The sequence below is a fragment of the Dermacentor andersoni genome, chromosome 5 (assembly GCF_023375885.2).
Source record: "Dermacentor andersoni chromosome 5, qqDerAnde1_hic_scaffold, whole genome shotgun sequence".
In the NCBI taxonomy this organism is placed as follows: domain Eukaryota; kingdom Metazoa; phylum Arthropoda; class Arachnida; order Ixodida; family Ixodidae; genus Dermacentor; species Dermacentor andersoni.
In genome coordinates, this window is record NC_092818.1 from 199,977,083 (window position 1) to 200,000,503 (window position 23,421).

At 47.1% G+C, this 23,421-nt stretch overlaps 1 protein-coding gene across 1 annotated transcript in view; it reads right to left on the bottom strand.

The window, feature by feature from the left end:
- The window catches only part of LOC126532256 (uncharacterized), a 68,151-nt gene extending 46,150 nt beyond the window's left edge, over positions 1-22,001 (bottom strand). Inside the window, exon 1 of the mRNA XM_055071524.2 lies at positions 21,675-22,001. Coding sequence (XP_054927499.1) covers positions 21,675-21,841 — 167 coding nt within the window. The 5' untranslated portion in view covers positions 21,842-22,001. The remainder of the gene's footprint in view (positions 1-21,674) is intronic.
- Between the last annotated feature and the right edge of the window lie 1,420 nt (positions 22,002-23,421).

The following is a 23,421-nucleotide window of genomic DNA, read 5'->3' on the forward strand; positions in this document are numbered from 1 at the left end:
TACCTGAAAGATAGAATAAAATGCTAACATTGCTTGATTGAGAGCCATACCAAAAGAAAACTTACTTATAAATCTGCACGAAAGTATATGAAATGCTTGACATGTTCATTACTGCTGAACAAATTGAAAAAGAAACATGGCAGAAAAAAATAACATTGTACTAAAAACTGAAACACACATTATCACATTATTTTGCACTTGGCCACAACTTGAGTAACGGTGGCAAGAGGAACAGAAGATAGTCGGCTTTTGCAGCAGCACAGAGAAAACATTCGCAGAAAGAAAGGCTTATTCCTCAATCAATGACCAGGTAAAATAAGCCAACACGACTTTTCTTTCTACCCGAATGCAATGCTTAGCAATAAAATTACGTCACTTAAGGCACTAAGTCGTACCTACTGGGCTCTCCCTTGTATAATAAACACGAACTGCAAAAATCTGCATGTAGGACACTTGCAATGCTCATGCTTTCCAGAGGAAAAAAAAGCGTATCATGCCTACACATGAAGGTTGTTGGCGCGGTTTTCCCATCGGGGGTTACTGAGATAGTACACAAACACTAACAGTAATTTATCAGCTGTTAGTTGGTTTGTAGAACGTGATACACAGAAAAAGCACTGAGGGCGGTATGGAAAGCTGGGCAAGTTACTGAAGTTGCAGAATGAGACTTGGCACAGAAAAACACAAGTCACAGACCAGGTGACAATGAGGAGGAACATCTATTTGTCAGCTTTCTCTACCGGGAAGAGGCAAGTGTAGCACAATCAAGGCGCAACGACGTCCGGAGCCTCATGGAGTACACAAATGGACAGGGCTGTGTTCGTGTACATGCGCCTTCTGATGTCCTTGGGTCTGAGCGCTCACCTGTTGCCTTTAGGCACCCGGAACAACCTTGCAGGACTTGTTTACGAGGTATTTGTGCACCACTGCACGATGCACGAGCGGTACGAGTCGTGAAACGGGTGAAACATCGCGGAGCACAAGCACACAGCTATCGAGGACCACAGAACTTACGAAACTAGCCACGTCGGTCAACGCACAGCAGCGCACGCATCTCGATGACAGTAGATAACAAAAATAAAGCGTTACGTAGTGGACTAAGCAGCAGCCGGGCCGGCGGGGATGGCACAGCGGCGCGGGCGCGTAGACAGTCGAAAGTGAGGGAGTTGAGAGGGTATTACGAGAGAGGGCGTAGGGAGAGGAGTTGCGCGGGGGGAAGGGCTTGGCCACCTGGATCGGCGCACGTGCGCGCGACGATCTACGGGGCCATGCAAGGGAAACGGATTTTTGCGTCGCCCATTACAGAGATGGCGCCAATTTCCTGTGCCACCGGAACCGGGGAGTGTCCCCCCTCCCCCCCCTGGTTACAGCGTGAACGCAGTCCTGACCATGCGAGGTTGTCGTGCTTGACTGAAGTTATTCTTTTGACACGCGACATGGCAGGGGGCGGCGAGCCGCCGTAGTGGGCAGTGCTGCGCTGCCAAGTGAGCAGCGCGTGTAATGCGGCCGCCGAGAGAGCGAACGTTGCCCCTCGTTCGTACAGACACGCGCCCGGACGGAGTAACGTTGCAGAGAAATAACGAAGGGCTTGAACAAGCTCGAAACTAGCAAAGCCGATGTGCTCGACGAGACCCTTCGTAGGTAATGGTGCTAGTGTTAGACTCGCTAAACGCATATTTATTACTCGGTACGGAGAGGAGGCGACTATGACAGTGCAAAAATAGTTATAGTAATGTCAGTAACTGGATCTTCCTTCCGCTGCCGTAGGTGCACACATATCCTGACAAAATTATCATCGCGGTGTTCTCTTTCGTGAATGCCGAATGTGCACTCGCTCATCACCATCCTTTCTTTTCTTGTTTTCTAGCTTTTCTCTTATTTCACGGACACAATGTTTAGAGGAGTCAGTCTTCATAGCCTGCAAACGGTTTATTTTCGGCATATTCATAAAGTATATGCCGGATATCACCCGTTCCTGGTCATCCTACGGGTCTGTCTCTCTATAACGCTACATGACGGTCTATGACGCCAAACACTCCCATGTTTCTCCTACTGCCCAAACGGCTCGCACCATTTTATCCTAAAGAAGAAAGACTCTCACAGTTTATGGTCATGCTTTGCAATAATCAGTTTATTTCCACAGGCACATGTTTGACTCCTCGCTTATCGTGTCCTATAGGCAACGTGATGCACTACCTCACACGCAATGACCTTTTCAGGCAATCTTTTTTCCTACCGGCTAATTCAAAGTGGAATCTATTACCTGAAGATGCATTTTTGGCTCGTGATGTCACTTCAATCGAAGTTGCATTGTTACCATCGCATTTATTAAATCGAAAGCCTTAGATGGCTCATGGGTCGAAAAGTACGATGTCCGGCGTTATGGCGCCAAAATTCATGGCACCAAAATTCAAAGGGGTCGAACCCACGACCTGTGTTACGAATTAGGGCGAATTAGGCAATCGATTTCTTTATAAGAAAGCATGAAGTCGAGGCGAAGAAGACGCGTCAGCACTACCTGTGGTACGAATTAAGGCAAGTTTAATTAAGGTACCATTAATTAGGATAGAGTTAACTAAGTCACTCGAACCCACGAGCTTTGGTGGGAGTCGAACCCACTTGAAGATATGGGCAAACCGGCCATATCTCCAAGAAGGATTCCAATTGACATCGTGAACTCGAGAGTAGAACCCGCGACTTTTGATGGCACTTGAACCCTCGAATTCTGGTGGCAGTCTGGTGGCCTTTGGTGTTAATTAAGGCGAAGTTAATTAAGGCACTCGAACCCACGACCCAACACGAGGATATGCGCGAACAAGCCTCTCCTAGTTGGATTTCAATTGACATAGTGAAGGTCAAGAGTCGAACCCACTACCTTTGTTGGTTAAGGCGATGTTAATTAAGATATCGTTAATTAAGGTATATTTCAGGCACTCGAACTACTGCCCCAAGATGGAAATATAGGCGAACCGGCCTTTCCAAGTTGGATTCCAATTGACATAGTGAAGATCAAGAGTCGAACCAGCGACCTTTCGTGTTAATTAAGGCACATTTAATTAGGATATAGTTAATTGAGGACCTCGCACCCCCAAACTTACGCGGGAGTCGCAACTACTTGGAGAGATAGAACTGCGTTCGACTCTCGACCTTCACGAGACCTTCACGATGTCAATTGGAATCTGGCTTGGAGACACGGACGAACCGGCCATATCTCCAAGGCGGATTCCAATTGACATCGTGAAGGTCTAGTGAAGGTCGAGAGTTGAACCCATTTCGTGTGGTGCTAAATAAGGCAAGGTAATTAATGCACCGTTAATTAAGATATAGTTAGTTAACGCACTCGTACCAACGACCCAACATGGAGATATAGTTGAACCGGCCTCTCCAAGTTGAATTCCAATTGACACAGAGAAGGTCAAGAGTCGAACCCGCGACCATTGGTGTTAATTAAGGCACGGTTATATAGGATGGAGTAAAGTGAGGCACTAGAACTCACGGCCTTTGGCGGGAGTCCAACCCGCTTGGAGACATGGACAAACCGGCCATATCTCTAAGCAAGGTTTGTGTACGGGCTAGTTGGTATTCCATTGCAAACATCACTTACGGCGCGCACATAGACAGAGGGACCAAAAGAACGACGAAGACAAGCGCTGTTACTTCCAACTGATCTTTATATTGAGTAACGCGCATATATACCGAGACACCAAGACAAAAGCGCCCCCCCCCCCCAAAAAAAAAGCACAAAACCGGCATGAGTATGCAGTCAAATTCAAAGGAACCCTGACCGCCTCCTAAAGATAAACGAGCGCTCATATGCGACCTCAGAAAAGCAAGTTCTTTATCTGCTAATGCAAATGACGGCTTACTAACTGAGTCACCTTCAGCCATCGCTGCTGCTTCAGTGATAAATCTAGTGTTTTCATTAGAATGCCTAGCTAAGATACTCGTTTTTTTGAAACAACGGAAGACAGCCGCATTGTGCGGAATGGGCGCCTAGAAACCCTTCCCGTCCTTCGCGCACTTTATTGCTATGTTCTTGCAATCTAACATTTAGACATCTACCTGTCTGTCCTGTATATGACCGACCGCATTTCAGGGGTATCTTGTACACAACATCTTTCGAACAATCTGTATACATTTTTCTGTGTTTGATACTGCAACACTTAGGTTCCTTAGCAAGCAAACTAGTTCTAACGCAAAGCTGTGCAAGTTTTTTAGGGGCAAAGAAAACAACATCGGTACCTGATTTTTGTCCTATTTTCTTAAGTTTGTGAGAGATCCCATGAACGTACGGGATAACAGCTGTTTTATTTCTTCGATCATGTACCTGTACCTCAATGGTGTGAGGATCAGTGCTTAACCTACTACGCAACTTCTCCGAGACTGAGACAAGAAGGTTCCTAGGCTACCCTGCCGCCCTCAACCGAGCGATCTGCGAACTGAAACTAGCTTCCACCAAGTGATAGCAGGATTTTCTTAGTGTGTTATGCAAGCAAGCATGAACGATACCTCTCTTAACCAGTTTTGAATGGCCGTATGCATAGGATAATAGTGGCTTATTGGCACGCGGCTCATACATCCAGCATACATGTTGCCGGGCAAAACATAATTTCAAATCTGAAAACCTAAGGGACCCATTCCCTGGAAGCTCATGTGTAAGTGTGAGCGGAGGTAAGCATTCCTCAAACAGCTCCAACAACCAGATAAAAAATCACCCACATAACGAAATGATTTTTCGATTTTTGTATTGCCCAGACGTGACATGACGTTCCTGTCTAGGTAAGCCAAAAATAACTCGCTCAACAAGGCAGCGATACCAAGGCGCTATACATATCCCGCTATATGAAGGAAAAAACTCCCATTCCATTCGGCAAAGGTTGAGGAAAGGTAAAGTTGAAGCAATTTTATAAAATCTGAAACGGACACACCTCATTCATTGTGGAACGCAACAGCAACAAAACTACAAATGGCTTCTTCGATAACAACTGTGATGTTTGGGATGTCAATCCCACCGCTGGCAACCAGTTGTAATGCTTGGAGTCGGGCATGAAATAGATGGTCGCTGGCCCATGCCGTCGTCCAACTTACCCACGCTGAAGATGTTGTTGAAGGGAGAGACTTGTTCTCATCGAGAACGAGGAATATGGGATTTATTTACAGTATCTACATCAGAACGTTACAGTTCCTCAGTTTAATATGACTGAAAGAGGAATGCGCTCTGAGCAGCCGCACAACAGCTGCTTATAAAAAAACACTCTGTCCTCCCTAGATCCCTAGGTGAGGAAAAAACGGCCGTTGAACCTGCTACCGATTTGGAGCGTTCAGTCATAGTAGCCTACCTGCCCTTTAGGGGGGGGGGGGGGGGGGGTTACACACACACTTCCGCCCAGGTTTCACTGACTGCACCGAGGTGAGTGGGTTGTCGCAACACGGTGCTTGACCCGAACAGGCGCCTCTTAATCCACGAGCTGACCTCGCACAGTGGACGCCGCGGCTGTCCATTCTCTGGCGTCTTCAAAGGCCCGTGAGAAGGCACCGCAAAATATCTCCTTCCAGGAATTCCCACTGCTTCACTCACTCACTCACTCACTCACTCACTCACTCACTCACTCACTCACTCACTCACTCACTCACTCACTCACTCACTCACTCACTCACTCACTCACTCACTCACTCAATCGATACGTGAAGGCGTTGGCGATTCCACTAATACTTGGTCCGCCGACCGCGTTTAGTCATAGCGGCGCCGAGGGGTCGTTGACGCGGCACATCGTCGTACCTACAAAACGAGTCACCGCGGCAGGTGGGGAAGGCTTCGATGGTCGCTTCGGGGAAGCTCGCCGCGCTCGCAGCTGCGGCTGGCAGGGAAAATTTTGTAGATCGGTACCCTTGCAGGCCGTTCGTAACACAACCAAGAGTGCCTGATGCGCAATATTTTTTATTTATTTATTTACAATGACCTTACAGGCCCCCGTAGGAGCATGACGTAAGGGGGGGTATAAACAGAAACAGTACTATATGAGCTATTGAACATATTATGTAGCAAGTGGCACTTATACATTTCTACTAAAAAGCATTCAAACACAAGAGATACAGCACTTTAAAAAAAGAAAAGTAACTGATGCGCAGTACATACCACGATGCAGGTGAGAAATAGCAATGAAAAGCAATAAGTTGGTGAACAGATTAAAAAGGTGTTATTGAAAGATGACTGCTGACTTGGTTGCGGAAGGAATCATGGCTTGTTAAGGAAGCGATAGTGTCGGGCAAATCGTTCCACAGAGAAATGGCACGTGGAAGCGCAGAGCTGTTGAAGGTTAATGTGTGACCGAAGATGCGCGAGTAACTGAAATTGTTATGGAGGCGTTTTGACATGCGCAAAGGCCTTTCGAGAGGTAGCGGAGACAGCCTATTACTATTAACGTACTTGTGGAACAAACAGAGAAGTGCGATGCAACGGCGAGTTTCAAGTGAAATGATGTCATGATTCTGTTTAATTTCAGTTACGCTATGAGAATAGTTATAATCGCAAGAAATAAAACGTGCTGCTCTGTTCTGTACGGCTTCTAGCATATTTATTAGATATTTTTGATGAGGCGACCACACAGGACTTGCAAATTCTAGTTGAGGCCGGACAAATGTTGCATATGCAAGCTTCCGGATGCTGGTTGGGGCGTTTTTTAAGTTTCTTCGTAAATACCCCAAAGTTCGTGAGGCTTTGGCACAAATGGCGGTGACGTGGGATGCCCAGGACAGGTTAGGAGCGAGGTGAACTCCGAGATATTTATATGATGATGCTTTCGAGACCTGAGAGTAGTTAAGAAAGTAGGTGAACTGAGAATTGACATGCTTACGGCTAAAAGTGATAATGTTACATTTAGATTCGTTAAGAGGCATTTGCCAGGTGCTACACCAATCAGAAACATTCTTCAGGTCATTTTGAAGTGCGATGTGGTCGTCGATAGAATTAATGGTGCGGTAAATTATGCAATCGTCAGCAAAAAGACGGATGGAAGAAGATATGTTAGTAGGCAGGTCGTTGATGTATATTAGAAATAGTAAGGGTCCTAAAACACTGCCTTGTGGAACACCGGAAGTCACATAGCAAGGGGGTGAATACGAACTGTTAACAACTGTGAACTGTGAATAGAATAAAACAAGTCTTTAATATCTACGGGCATAGCCTTAAATGGAGCGTCAGAATGTTGAGAAAGGTAGTGCACAACGTCGGAAGATCCTTTAACCAGAAACGGATCATAAACACCTAGCCTCTTTAGGTGACGCAGGAGCCAGCAGGAAAGGAAGCATTGCTACGTGCCTTTTTCCGAAATAATGACACGCTTGTCTTCGTCATTTTTTTGGTTCCTCTATGTGCGCGCTGTAAGTGATGTTTGCATATCTCTAAGCTGGATTACAATTGACATCGTGAAGGTCTCGTGAAGGTGGCCAGTCGAACCCACTACGTCTGGTGTTAATTAGGGCGAAGTTATTTCAGGCACCGTTAATCAAGAGAGTTAATTAAGGCACTCAAACTCACGACCTTTGGTGGGAGTCGAACCCATGATTCAACGTGAAGATATGGGCGAACCGGCCATATTTTCAAGTTGGATTCCAATTAATATCATGAAGGTCGATAGTGGAATTCACTACCTTTGGTCTTAATCAAGAAGAAGTTAATTAGGGCACAGTCAATAAAGATAAAGCTAATTGAGGCACTAGAAACCACGACCTTTGGCGGTAGTTGAACCCACTTGGAGAGATGGGCGAACCGGCCTTATCACTAAGCTGAATTTCAATTGACATCGCGACGGTCTCGTAAAGGCCGTGAGTCATACCCAGTACCTCTGGTGTTAGTTAGGGCGGTGCTAATGAAAGCACAGTTAATTAAGATAAAGTTAATGAAGGCACTCGAACCCACGTCCTTTGGTGGGATACCAATCCACGACCCAACATGGAGATACGGGCGAACCGGCCATATCTCGAAATTGGATTCTAGTTGTTACCGTAAAGGTCGAGAGCCGAACCCACTACTAGTGGTGTTAATTAAGGCACAGTTAATTATGATATAGTTAAGGCACTCGAACCCACGATCTTTGGTGGGAGAAAACAACAGGAAATAACAACGCATTAGATGTCTCGCGAGCGCGCAGGTTGTCGCCTTCATCCTATTTAGCTTATGCTAAAATGGCTGTCAACATTTTGGTTGATGGCACTGTATTCCAAACATTATGACATTATTCTTGTTCTGACATTATTCTTATGACACGTTGTTCTCCTTTATTGTAATTGTGTTTGCCACCTGCTTGGCCCATGACCTATGCACTGCAGTATCTATTAAATAAATTAAATACACATTCAGAAAACATGCTTCCTAAATATAAGGGGAACAGAATGCTTTCGAATTGACAGGGTAGTTAATCTGTCTTTCAGAAGGAGAGATGACACATTCTGTCGAAGACATAGGATGGAAGCACTGACCAGAACCGGATGCGCTGACGCACTACAAACATCCCGGAATTCAAATACAGTGTACTCTGCCGTACTGTTCAGTGGTTCGAATCGTCTCCACTGGCACGCCCAATGCCACAGGTTCAACACTGAGCGTAACAGGTCGAATACTACGGAATATATAGACACAGGGATTATCCCACCACTAGCCACTGGCAGGTGTTCCTCGGAGTATCCAAGCTGCGTTACCACATTGTCACTTACGCACACGCTGAACAAAGGGCTCTACCACAAGAATCTTAAGTTATGGTTTGTGGGGCTTGTCTCTAGACACAAACAACAAAACGTCAGGCAGAACCCGCCTTACGATTAATGTCGACCTTAATGCTATTAGCGTTAAAGCAACATATCGACACACCGTATCGCCACTGAAGACGCACGAAGTGGCAATCTCGCTGTCAACCACAGTGCCAAATGAGACCACGACACAGCACATATTGTTGTAATCGTTGCACCCTAGCGGCAACTCGGTAGTGTCCATAGTGTATCCCATGGCTGCAAATTCGTTGCAATGGCTCTCCATCAAGCGGTTACGCTCCACCGGAAGCGTCTGCTGTGGATGCGTGGGACAATATCATTTTATTATATTTAAGTCTTGGCACATATATCCTGGAGGACTGAAGAATAATGGGCGCATACCAATACCACATACGCAGCATCCCAAGTGTCCTATATTAAGCGAAACAGCAGGTAGCTGTCTGATCGGGTACATACATGCCCAGTCAGCCAACTTGTTTGCTCGGCAAAACAATTGCTAGCACAATACGTAGTGGCCTAAGACGTCTACATGTATCCACAAATATAACCGGCGTGAAAACCACTACGAACGCCAAACCTCAGGGAAGAGGTAACGAAAGCTTGGTTTGAAAAACCGCGTCCCAAGAAGCAAAACCTGAATTCACGGCATCATGGCGTTGGCGTTCGCCGTTTAGCCTATTCTTCTATATAGTTTGATTGATGACGTCTTTGTTCTGCAGGTAGACAGACCGAGTAGGTAGGCGTCTACATCAGACGTGGTTTACAAAGCCCTTAAACAAGCAAGCAGTGACGTACAGGGCTCGCGACATCAGTTGCTGTGGCCTATGTTGCGCCCTGTGAAAACAGTGGAGTGCTATGGACGCTGACAAGACGCTGACAGCTTGATCACAGGCGACTTACACACGTTGTCCGCACCAAGCAAGACTTGGTATAGTATTAAACATTATGAAGTTCCTTGGAACTACGTTCTTTGAAAACATAGGAAATATACCAAACACATCCGACTAAGCGCAAGTTTCCAATAAAAGCCGCCTGTCGCTGTCGCATGCTTATTTCTAACCTCTCGGAAGTATTTCATTTCAAGGGCATGCCGTCATATAACATGTTTCCACGTTTTGCTTTATGAAACATGAAAACTCTTAATTCTCTCATGTTCAGTGAGTTAACGCCGCCTTCGTTACTCTCCTTGTTTGGTTCACGTTATTGTTGTGTGCGCTGGCAAGAACCATCATCTACGTGCGAGCTGCTTTGGGAATGAATAGGTCTAGCTTCCGTAACACTGCAGGTGTTTATTAAGACCGCATACAGCTCTGTCACGCACAACTATAGCGTGCCCTTGGGCACAGGGCGGCGTCACTCTTTTGACAAGGCGCGCCTGCGCATCGCCAACGGTCCCCGGATCGCATGCATCATCCTGCTCGTGGGCGAACAGCGCGCCGCGCGCACCATATACGTCTGCGTTAGCGATTCTTGTTTGGTTCTCTAGCTTTGACGACGTGATTTTTTTTCCTCCCACGGAACTACGGAAGCTTGCCATACCTGCTTTGTTGCAGATACTACGAAGAATGAATTTGAGACACAGATACATAATGGTATAGCTAATGAAGGAAAAATGAGACATCCACCCAAACGTAGCTAAGTGCCACAAAGGAAACCCATACGGGTTCCTCGAAATACAAACTTCGCAGTTGAAGAAAAATTCATACTGGTCCGGGACTCCAGCCCGGGGCCACCACCTTTCCGGGGCAGCCGCTCTACCATCTGACCTAACTTAGTTACTACCAACTTAGCTACGTTTGGGCGGATGTCTCATTTTATTAATTACTTCACTCCACCTTGGGGGTTTCCGCACAACTATTACGTCATAATGGTATAGCGTCGCAGTATATATATGAAACATATGAAGAGTGCACCAAAACTAAGCGACACTATCCGTCACTGATCGCAGGCGTAAAAGAGTTTATGCATGCGCTCCTGCTTATGCCACTACCCCTCATGGGCAGATATGTAGCTAAAAGGAAAACTTTCTGAAAGTGTATTTGCGACTACATTTGCGTGTGTGTATGTGGCACACTCACATGCACGCACACGCACATACACGCACATGCACGTGCGCACGTGCATGTGTGTGGACGTGCACTCATGCGCGCGGAGGTGGGGGGCGCCAGGGCATTACCAAGAGGCATACTCACCATGAAAGCGTTGTTTGTTGTCTGTTAGCTTGGTGCTTGCCTATATGAAACCATGTACTTTATGAAAATAACCCAGTTTCTAATTAACTGATTTCTTCAGGTAAAATTATGAAGTTTAAAAGCGAATATATTGCGGCTTCACAGTATTATTTGGCACTGTGTCTCTGCGTGCGAATTTTAACCGTATATCTCTTGCGTTCGAAATACACTTCAAATATTCAAAATGTTGTTTTAAGAAAACATCATGCAAAATTTATTTAGCACTGCAAGAACGCGATAATGCGGGATCGAATCCCGGCCACGGCGGCCGCATTTCGATGGGGGCGAAATGCGAAAACACCCGTGTATACTTAGATTTAGGTGCACGTTAAAGACCCCCAGGCGGTCGAAATTTCCGGAATCCTCCACTACGGCGTGCCTCATAATCAGAAAGTGGTTTTGGCACGTAAAGCCCCATAACTTAACTTAAGAACGCGATAAAACGATATAACACGTTTGACAAGCCTAATTTTGAAACAAGCTTTGAAGCAAATCTTGGGACACGTTTTCAAAGATAAGTAAACCTGTAAAAAAACCAGTAGCTTTTTTGTTTAATGCCCCGTTAAGAAACCTTGATTATTTGCTCTCCGTTAGCACAACAAGGTGGCTGTTTCTCCCGCCTGGCGGACGGTCTACAATTTCGAGAAACTTTTTCACGCATGTATCCACGCGCAGCGCCAGCGACATGCCAAATATCATGTTATGCGAAGAAAGAACAAGAAACGCTGCAGTGAGGAAACGCGGCAGCAGCAGCGAGCGAATGGGCCTTCGTGTTGCCGCTCACATCAACGCGAACTAAGCTTCGAAAACACAGCGCGGTGCGGACTCTCGCCTAAGACGCACCCCCACCCCTTCCCTACCCTCCTCCCGAAGCCTTGGGCGCGACGGAATGCGGCGCGCTTCCTCCCCGCTTTCCTCCATTGGGTGCGTGAGATTGAGCTGGAATCGCCGGCTCACCTTCGTACGCTTTCGCTCCCACATAAAGCATACGGCGCGCGGCGACGATTTTATCGCCCTTGGACTTTATACAGAATATCACGGCAACGCCGACGGCAAAAATGCGCGTGTGTCCATATAAATGCTATTGCAATAAAAAGAAAGTTCACTTTGTGCAGCGATGTCGTAGCAAGCACGGCGAGCTTGGCACTATATGCGTTCGTCGCCTAAACGGCGCCTGCCTGCCTGCGCCGAGCGGCATAGCAGATGGTCAAGGCGCAAGATTTTCGATTGTGCCACTTTGTGCGCACTTTCGCGCGGCCGCGTTGTTCAGTTAGAACACCTGCCGAAAATGGGCGATGAAGAACAAAAAGAAAGCGGAGCGGAGCCGAGCGCTTGCACAACGACAGGCGGCGTCCCTCTGGAATTGTGGTGGGATAGGACTCAGCATTGCACGTTGACGCTGACGCGAGGAGAGAAGAGCGAGAGACATCGACAATAAGGTAGCTTCTGTTCGAGCGGAAAGACGCCACGACGAGGAAGCAGGCTCCCGTTGTTTGTGTGCTGCGCCTGCACCTGTTGCACACCGCATTTCAATTTTGCGACTGTGCTGGCACGAGTTCCACCACATCCGCCACGGTGGCCTATAGCGACTGTGGCGCTGCGCTGCTAAGCACGAGGACGCGGGTTCGATCCACGGCCGCGGCGTCCACAGTTAAGGAAAGAGGAGAAAATGCAAGGTCGGTCGTGTACGTAGAGTGGATGCACGTTAAAAAAAATCTCAAGTTATCAAAATTAATCCAGTTCGCCACTGTGGCGTGCCTCATAATCATATCGCGCTTTTGGCAGGGAAAAACTCTACAATCTAATTTAAATTTTTTAACGAGTCTGCTTGTTGAGCGTCTGTTTTCTCATTAGCTTCCTCATCTGGGTCAGTTAGCACTTAGCACAGACAGCGCGCGATGACATCACTGTACAAAATATTTCAGAATGAAGGTAGCTAGACGTAATGCAGCCACGTGAGTTTGGGAAGATGAACACTATCACATTGAAATCACCTGTTGTTGCGAAGGGCGCGCGATGCAACACATTAAAGGGAGTAGTTCACACTGGTGAACATTTCTGTAAAAACTCCATTGTTATTCATTAGGAAGCCAAATGTTAATTACTATAAGGGAAACATGAAGGACAAGCTTCCGTATTTTTCTTTCTTTAATTTGGCACCGAAATTGCAGCGCCGGTACGTCAGACTGTTGTCATGCACATTTCAATATATTTATTCGTATGTGGGCCTAAAACGGCCCAAATAATAGACACAGACGCAAATAATGTTCTCTAAGCTTCCGAGCAGGAGTTCTTCGCTCATTTATTTGTACACTTTCTCAATCGGTAAACATTTTGCCACAGACAAGAGGACCCGCTTGCAATGTCTGTGGCGCACCACGAGAAGTTGGTGCGGGGAGTTTACGTCACAACTGGGGGATTCCACGCACCTTTATTGCGTCTATCGTCGCGAGACTTAAAAATGGCCAACAATATCTGAACTGATCTCCTCCTTCCAACAACAAAGGTGCGTCGCCTCTGTAATCGTACATCCGTACATTTGCTGGTGTATAGCAAACCTCTGTTCGCTATAACGGTGACACTTCCAGCATTCGAGAAACGTAATGTACTGTTGCAGCTGAACAGTGCTCTTTGTGATCTTTGTAAGACAATCATCGGCGTGTTACAGCTGTGCACCAACGTAGCGCGTTGAAAGCCTCGCGTAAAGTCGAGGCTTCGACGGAAACCCGTCTGGTCGGGATGAAGCATGAAGCAGTAAAACGACGGACACCTACGGAAGCATTGTTCACAATATGTTGAAGGAAAGCTCACGGAAGCTTATCTAATCTTCAGCACGTGATGTAAGCAGCGCTTGTACGACGGGGGAAGGGTTCCCTCACTTCGATTTTGCGTGTGACGTATTTTCTGTATCTCCAGCGATTCCAGATACAGCCGCGATTTCAGGTTTCTTTCTTGGCTACAACGTGCGGATTCGGCGCGTTTTGGGACATCTGCTGCCAAAGCGATCGGCAAAGTTTTGCTCTCCCGTGCGTGCGTGCGTGTGCGTGTGTGTGTGTGTGGCGAGCGCATCGACTTGAGGAATCCGAATCTTCGCAAAGGACACTCGGCGTAAAACAGAGCCGACGTTGCAGGATTTCCGAGAGCGCATTTTCTTTTATTTTCCTCCCTCCAACTGACCCGGCCCGGGAAGGCGACACGGCAGCATCATGAGGGCACAGGCAAGGTTGCTGATCAAGGGCGGCAAGGTTGTCAACGATGACATAATGGCCGATACCGACGTCTTCATTTAAGATGGCGTCATTAGGCAGGTGGGCAAGGACCTGTAGCTGGGACTCGTACTATAGAAGCCAATGGCATGTACGTGATGCCAGGTGGTATTGACTGCCATGTCCACTTTGAATTCTTCTTCATGGGAACTTTTTACGTCGTTCAGTTTCACAAAGCTTCTATTTTACAGCGGAGCTGTTAAGGGATACTTTCCCTACTATCGGGTCCGCGTGTAGAAAGAAATCCCGAAGATAGTTCTATGCCGGGTCGAGCCATTCTTTTGATAAAGTTTATCTATCCTATCCTATCCTATCCGACCCGCGGCGTAGGTGACGCAGGCGTTAAGCCCTCCCCATACGTAGGCCGATCCCGAAGAGAGTACAATACTGCGCCAACCCGCGGCGGAGGTCAAGGAGGCGTTAAACACTCGCCGTACGTGAACCAATCCCGAAGATAATGCAATACCGGGCCGACCCTCGGCGGAGGTGCAGTTCGCGTTTAAAGGGCCCACATACACAGCTTCGCTGGTTATCCTTCTTCAAAGAGTGGAAGGGCGCCGAGTTTTCTAAGCTGACTTTTCTTTCGTAATGTCAACGCTAGCGTACGCTATGTATATGTCTGGTTATCTTTCCTTCTTTCTTTCACACTCTTGGAAGCATGCACGCACTGACCGAATGACTGAAGCAGCGAGGGCTCACGACGCCGTGGCAAAGGCGGCCTCGCAGTTGCGCTCCTCGCGCCAGGTGACAGGCGCCGGCGCGGACCGCGCGGCCGGCGAAGCCTTCATCCCGGCAACTGCGCCGTCGACGAGACTGGGCGTTGCCAGTTTTGGCTCTCGCAGTACTTGGCTGGCTCGGCAACCGATGGGCGCGCGATAGAAGGGGCGCCCGACCCCAAGAGTTCCACGCCAGCGCCCGCGACGTGCACGCGGAAGCGTTTCGCACTCTGCATTACTTTCGCCGAAGGTAAAAAAGAGGTGCAGGGTTCACCGCGGCCCTTTCGTGTATCGCCGCGAAGCAAGAACGTGTCACGACTCTGTCGTTGCCATTCAACCGAAGTGCATCGGAATTTCGAAGCGGTTTTCATCATCATCATCATCATTTATTATTCCCTTAAGGGTCCCTTCGGGGACATTACATAAGGGGGGGGGGGAAACAGCGATGTGAAAGTGCCATACATCAGCTCAAAAGAAAAAAATGCAAACAAAGGCAACAGAAAAAATAAATCATAAACTGTAGAAAACATCAGGTATAAACAGAACAATGAAAATATCTCAAACTGAGTAGCAATAACTTAAAAGAAAAGTGTACGCGTAAATGTGAAACATGCTAAACATAAGTGGCAAAAAAGAAGAAAAGGAAAAATAGGCGATGACACAAGCAAGACGGATTGCTGGGAGAGGAAACGGGAGGAAAAGTGGCTATTTTGGAAAAGTGGCAAAGGAATATGCCGAGTATGTGAATGTAATTGCAACTCCTGCGGCGGTGAGCGCGAGCGAAGGTGGAATAACGTTCGAGACGGCAGTGATCATTCTCCTCCTCCTAAGCGGCACCAGCGGTATCGGGAAAAATCAAATTGCTCTCACTAATATCTTGAAATACACTGAAACCCGGTCGCTTCACGATACCTGGGCCGAAGCACGATGTCATGATTCTGTCCGCGATTCGCGAGTGATCGAAGCGATGCTACGCTTGCATTGTCACCAGCATCGGCCGATAGTGAGCAGTGCTTGAGCAGAAAGGAATCGATAAGCAGCAATCTTTTCATTCTAACGGGTTCTATGTATGCGCGTTTACGTATGTGCGCAGTCAACTTACAAGAAATAGCGAGACAAAGGAACTGACTGCAAATGTCTGTAATCTCTCGCGAAGATATTGTGCGAATTAGTGGATGCTGAGTTTCTTTCCTTTTTTGCGTTTCGTTAACTGGCTTATTAGAGTCTCTTTCTAATAGAATAATTTGCGTATTTTATGATTGTTTTGCTTACTGCTGCGCATAGATACAGTGCTCAGAAGAGAGCAGTTCGCCATACAGCAAATGCCCAGCATGGTGGCCATACTCGAGAGCCGTTTTCCGCCCTTAAAATTTGCCCCCTGCAACGTTTTTATAATCTTAACATTGCTCTAAATGCCAAAAATACTTCAGGTGCAAGAATCGCACATCTTTTTCAGTTGTGTAACCTTACTGCGCTCATACTTACCTCGTATAAAATTAGAGAAAAAGCAAAATGGCTGTGACCTTTTTTACTTACCAATTTATGGGTCAGTGGATTATCATATTGCGTACCAAGCTTGATCAATAAAACTGAAAAACATGGCATTGACAGAAACATTTTCCAGAGGTGCAATAAAACAGTGTATTATCGAAGACCTGCCTTCGGAACAGTAACATGTTTGTTTGCATAAGAAAGTAGTATGACTGATTGCCTGTAGTGTGCTTTGTTTCGAATCCTTGAGTTATCTTTTACATTTTTGAGATATATGCAGCAGCAGCAGCAAACGACTTTATTGGGGTCCTGAGGAGCTAAGCGGGGGCCTGCAGGTCCCTACCCAGCCGTTGGCTAGTCCCATGTCGGAACAGAGAGGGCATGCCTCTCCGCTCGTTCACGGGCCCTCTGGACAGCCAGGAGCTGGACGTCCTGTCTCGGGTCTGTGATGGCCTTCATTTACATTTTTCACATTTTTGTACACACCCGTAGTTATGTTGTTTCTGTATGTAACAAAATAATACCATCACCATTTACTATATACTGGCAATCCTCGTAATGTATACCAAACCTGTACTTCATTTCCTGAAAAAGCTTTCATGTGTTTTTTGTAATTTTTTCTTGCCTTCTTTATGCAAAATTATTACAGTGTTTATATCTTTATGCGACAAAACGCCTTTTGTTCATATAATGTGGGTATTTGGTAATTGACATATATATTCTGATGAATCTGTTTCCTTTGTATACTACTATTCTGGTTTTGTAGTTACTTTAGTTATACCAATTCTTATATATTCGAACTAAAACGTTACTTATGCAATGTATTTATACGTTTCTTTATTTGGCTGCCAAGGATAGGGGCAAGGCCAATGTCAAGCTGCTACTTAGCAGCTTTTTGTTCTTGTCTTCGCGTTCGTTATGCGCAGATGCTGTCATGAATGCCAAATTTATTTATTTATTTATTTATTGATGCAGCCCGAATGTTGTTTTTTTTATTTTTCGTTTCGTGGCATAGTTCGAAGTGACAGCTTGCTCTATCTTTAGCAGCTGTTTGATTTATGCCGCAGGCTTTTTTTTTTTTTTTTTGCACTCAAGCTCACCCCTTTAGCTCACTGCTTCATAGGAGTTTGATTTCACAAACAAGACTGCACGTGGTAAAATAGGAAACAGAAAGCAGTTCTGTTTCCTGTTTTACCACGTGCAGTCTTGTTCGTGAAATCATACTTTTCATGTTGAGTTTCATTTCCGCGTAGTCACATCTAAGTTGATCATGTTTGTTTTAATCTTTCCAATTTAGTGTGGCTTGGTATCCATCTTTACTTAATTCTGCGTGTTCTGTGGTTCTCTTCTCATTTCATGACACCATGCCCATAATTTTCGTTCCTCTAACAGCTGCCTAGCGCTGATAGGGCATTATGTCGTCTTTTTTTTTTTTTTTCGTGCGTTTGGTGTTTCGTGGGGTAGTGTGAGCTGTTATTTTGCGTCTCGGCGCTTACCTTTAATGACAGATGCCCTATACCTTGCGAAATGTGAGGGGGTGGGGTTTTTATAAGATTGCCTTAACGAACAAAATTTCATTTGATATTTCAGGGCGTGTGTATGTATATCTACTGTCTTCATCGTTTCGCGCTGCTTAAATTGCAGTGCGTATGATTATTTGCAACTGTTCTTTTGAAGTTTATGTAGGCAGAAAGCTAAGAAAATAAATTTATTAAGGATGGCAGCCGCCAAGCTTCTGAAACTTGACGAACTTGCCTAGCGCTAATTGATTTTTCGGTGAGTGTAGTAGAACGTGACCTGCGCTTTCGCTCTGTTTACGACACTGTTGGCAGCTTCAAGCACGGTGTTGCTTGCTAATATTACCAGAGGAGAATATGGTGCTGCAGTAAACATTCGAAAGCAGTAATAGCGGGTAGCACGGGAATTGTTTTATACAACTTACAATATGCTTGTTGTTGCTGTTGTTGTATAGCGAACATGTCGCTCATACCCAGAATGGGGGATTGGCCAAGAAATGACTGGATTAGTTCTAGTTATAATCAGAAATATATCTTGAGGACTGCTACAGGTCTCTAAAACCCATTTTACATTGTATATTGTCATTGCCCTGAATCTTTTTCAGAACTAGCTCAGAAACGATTACTCAAACTATTCATCTTGTATATGAAGTCCCTCGCATCATCAACATCGTTATTATCATCATCATCATAATCATCACCAGCCTATTTATGTCCACTGCAGGACGAAGGCCTCTCCCTGCGATCTCCAATTACCCCTGTCCTGCTCCAACCGATTCCAGCCATATACCCGCAAATTTCCTAATTTCTTCGCACCACCTAGACTTTTGCCGTCCTCTACTGCGTTTCCCTTCTCTTGGTACCCATTCTGTCACCCTAATGGTCCAACGGTTATCTAATCTCCGCATTACATGACCTGCCCAGCGCCATTTTTTTTGTCTCGATGTCGATTAGAATATCGTCTATACCCATTTGCTCTCTGATCCAAACCGCCCTCTTTCTGTCTCTTAAAGATATGCCTAGCATTCTTCGTTCCATCGCTCGTTGCGCGGTCCTTAACTTGTTCACAAGCTCGTTAGTCAGTCTCAGAGTCTCTGCCGCATATGTCAGCACCGGTAAAATGCACTGATTGTATACTTTCCTTTTCAATGATAACGGTAAGCTCCCAGTCAAGAGCTCACGATGTCTGCCGTACGCGATCCACCCCATTTTTATTCTTCTGTGAATTTCCTTCTCATGGACCGCTGTGTAGTTACAGACAACCTTTGAGTACGTTCAGAAGTCCTCTAGATTGCGTGAAAGTCCAAGATGCAGCAGCAACATGATAAAGTACTACACGTAGTTTAATCTCCATCTCAGTGTTTGGGGGAAGAGATTCGGTGTTTACCATGGAAAACATGAGGACATGGTTACTTCTTCCGCATACTCGGAGAGGCAGCTTTTCGCATCTAACCGTGGCCCGTCATTCCTATGCAGGATGAACCTTCGTGTCGGCAGCAAACGTATATTGGCTAGTGCCAGCTTTTCTACCACCAACTTTTGTACGAAACTCTATGTATGGAATTCAAGGGCGGACGCCCCGTGCTTTGATTCGCCAATATGAAGGTTCGCAACGCGCGCAAAAAAAAAAAAAAATGAAAGGGAACGCGTTGATGAAAAAGGAAAGAACAAGTTCGTAGTGATTACATCGAACTGTTTTTGTAGTGACTCGACGCACACGTGCACATAGAAAGCGCGAGTGACAAAGGCATATTGCATGGATAAGAATGTGAAGATAAGGGAGCTACTGTACACAAACTGGAGAGTCCCGATTGTGCGCTCGCTAAGTGCTCTCGATACGACGCAGATAACGTTCCTACGTGACGTCATAGCGTGCGAGTAATATGAAAAGGAGTCAGGGGAGGAGACAGCTGTACCGCCACCGCGGGCGCAAGGTCGTTGAATGGAGAGTCTCGTCGCAGACAGAACTGAGGTCGCGACGGCGGGGCGTCTGCGCACGCGCGTGAAAGCAGACGCGCTTTCTGCCACTGAGGCAGCACTGCGCTCGGTTGGGAGGAAGGACGCTTGAAGTATGGAGCGCTGACGACTTCCCTTTCTTCCGCGGAATAGTTGCCCGTCCTGTGGACGAGATAGTTGCCTTGTTCGCAGCAGGTTATCCTAATCCCAGAAACCACTTCGTGCTGCAAGTTTGGTCAGTCTGGTCGTTTTGCAGAGCTGCGAAACATGCTAAGAGGTACGCTACCTTTTCAAGATAACGTAAAATAAGACTTGGACGCGTTATTACAACTAGCGTGATAGGAAGCGCAAAAATTTATTCTGGTGTGCACAACTCCGCAAGATAGGAATGACCATACGAAAGAATGCCAACATAACCAAACTCCACGTTCTCTCCACGCACTGCAGGTTCTCAACGTCGCGAATCGCGAGTGATAGCCGGAAGACTAGAGATAAACTCGTTCGAAGGGCACCGACAATAATACATGCGAAGGGCTTCATATGTATGCGTTCCTTTTTACTATTTTATTGAGACATGTTTGATCAATCAGTGTCGCTTCGCACGCACGCGCGCACGCGCACGCACACACACACACACGTAGTTTTTATTCGTCAAGTAAGGCGGCTAGCGTAGGCGTTTGCACATGAGGCGTCCATAATGGCAGCGCCAAGTTCCAATCTAGAAAAAAATAATAACAACAAAAGGGGAAGCGTGCTCAGTTGTTACGTTTTAAGCCAGGATTGAAGTGCGTGTTTACCTTCCAGATTTACGTATGACCATGCCTGAAAGGTAGTATGAGCACAGTTTTGACAATCAGCGGAGCATGCGATGTTCATTCGCAAGATCATTATAGGTATTTCTCGCGAACGTTGGTATGCAGCTGAATGTTGGGGGTCAATTTCACGGTTCATCAATCGCGTGACTGGTGAACGCATGATCCGTATACAGAACAGCGTAAACATGCGTGCCGAGTGCCGCAAAGGCTCTTGTGCTATGTTGTTCCTTTTGTTCGATTAGTTATGTAGGCAAATGAGTCCGGAAATGCGCCACACTGGCGATGTCTTGCTCAGTTAGACCAATTCGCTCATTGCGGGTAGAGCAAACCTATCGTCATATAGTAAACCTTCAGCCGTCGTGCGTAGTGCGTCGAGAGGATACTTCTAGATACTTCTAAGACGAAGGAAATAAAGCAACGTAACCCCAATTCAAGCCACAAAATCACTTTTTCGCCGATGGCCAAGAAGGGTTCCCAGAGGCCCAAAGTTCCACTTCGTTTTCACCCAGTGAGGCGGAGTTCCGCGTTTCGGAGCAGTTGCGCAGGGTGGAGCGACATAATTTGCATTGGCATCCATAATTTAGTGATTTGCGCCATAATCGAAAACATAGTAAAGATCCTTCATACTAAGAATTACTTGGCCAGTGAACTTCAAACTTCCGCCTCTATACAAGCGTTGCTTCGAACACGGCTGAGGTGTTCGCTGTCATGCCGGACAGCGTTTCGTTGCGTGCCAGCCATCTCGACCCGTATCCACAAAAGGCCCTTTCGCTGGAATTGTTCGTAATCGAAAATTCCAGCTAATCGTGATGCTGGACATACATTAGTGAACGCTTCTAGCTAGTGGCAAAGAGAACTTACGAACGAAAAGCTTTGTAAATTCGGCCGCTGGCCCACAACGCATTGCTGTGCTCACCTGGAGCTAGGGTGCTGGGTCGGAGTTTGACAACGCGCTGGCACGCCGCTCCTGGTTGCATGTCTCGCGCTCTTCCTGCGCCTTGCTGATCCAGCGGCAATGCGTCCACGTGCACCGGCATCGTCGCTGCCGACAAGCCGTCGGAGCGAGTCCGTCTCGCACGCCATGGCTCGTCGCAGTCCGCCAGCGAGCAACGCGTGCTCGGTCCCGCACACACTCGGCCGACGTCTCTCCTCGCTGGTGTGGCCCGCCGTCGACGCGCTTCGCTAACGGCGGCAGCGGTGGCGTGAGGCACGCCTTCTCCTCGACGCGGATGACGAGGACGATGCGGCGCCGCTTTCTCTCGAACGATGCCGCGTAGCGGCGCGGCGAGCGCGCGCCTCACCGAGGTCGTGCCGTCCGCGTGTTGCCGCCGACGAGAAGCAAGGACCAGATGGCCGCGAGGTCGCATGCGGCTGCCCAACGAGCGCATGCGCGTGCGCTCGTTATGCTCGCACTAGCATAATGGCGTCCGTTCGCCCGCTTTCTCTCGCGCTTTTTCTCGTTCGACCAATATCATTTTCTCTGGCTGTGCCTTTTGGCCCTGTCTCAATTTTCGGTTAGTTTGCTAGCTGCCCATTCAAGGGCGCCTGTATCATCTGCAGCATCCTAACGCTCCCCTTTCAGGGTGCCTCCAAGCTCAATCGCTCGGTGCCAGGAACCATTTCCACGATCTCCGACAGTCTCGTTCAGCGGCCGCTTCTACAAAACGTAGCTTACGCGAGGATAAGCTTTCCCGCGCAAGTGAAACCATAGGTTGCCGCACAATAAACTGCCGAGGGAAACTTGCGCTACTCGTTTAAACGTGTTGCCTGTGAGTAGACGCCTTCTTTTTCGGCAATTTACTGCACCCTGTGTGAAGGCTCTCAATCATGTATATTGTCGCCGGTGGATGAAGCGCTCCTAGATACGTGGTGCCCGATCTTCCTAGCTTTGAGGGAAACGGTCTGGGTTTGTTTAGGTGCAAAGGGCCTAGACGTCTGGCTTTTTTCGTGATGCAAATTATTCGTCTCTTCCTTTGCGTTCTTCGTCCCTTCCTTTGCAGGCCCTTTGCTCCGGTCGAGTAAACGGTGCCTTTGGCGCCTCCGTCCGTACGCGCTTGCTTGTTGACCTATCGTTGTTTCGCACAACGCCGACGAGAAGCGTTGGACAGAAGAGTGCCCCACTTTTGCTACGCCGTCTAGCGCTCCGGCAAACAAACAAGAGCGTCCGGTAGCGCTCGCAGCTCAACCAGGAGCCTCGACTGCGTTCTATGATATAGTACAGGAGAGTTCTTTGTTACGACTTGCCTGGTCCTCCCGTTATCCTTGTGGGGCGCTGTGGCTGGGGAATGAAGAAGAATCAAGAGTTAGTGGAATGGCTAAGTGCTTATATTAAGATTTTTGGGAATTATGCCAAAATTATCCTGTTGGGTGACATGAATGCCCACATGCAGGATCTAGATGGTGCCGCATAAACTTACAAACACTCGCTTAGTAACTAAATTACCAGCCATGGTTAAAATTTAAAAATTAAGTTATTGGGTTTTACGAGCCAAAACCACTTTCTGGTTATGTGGCACGCCGTAGTGGAGGACTCCGGAAATTTCGACCACCTGGGATTCTTTAACGTGCACCTAAGTCTAAGTACACGGGTGTTTTCGCATTTCGCCCCCATCGAAATGCGGCCGCCGTGGCCGGGATTCGATCCCGCGACGGTGGTGGCTGCG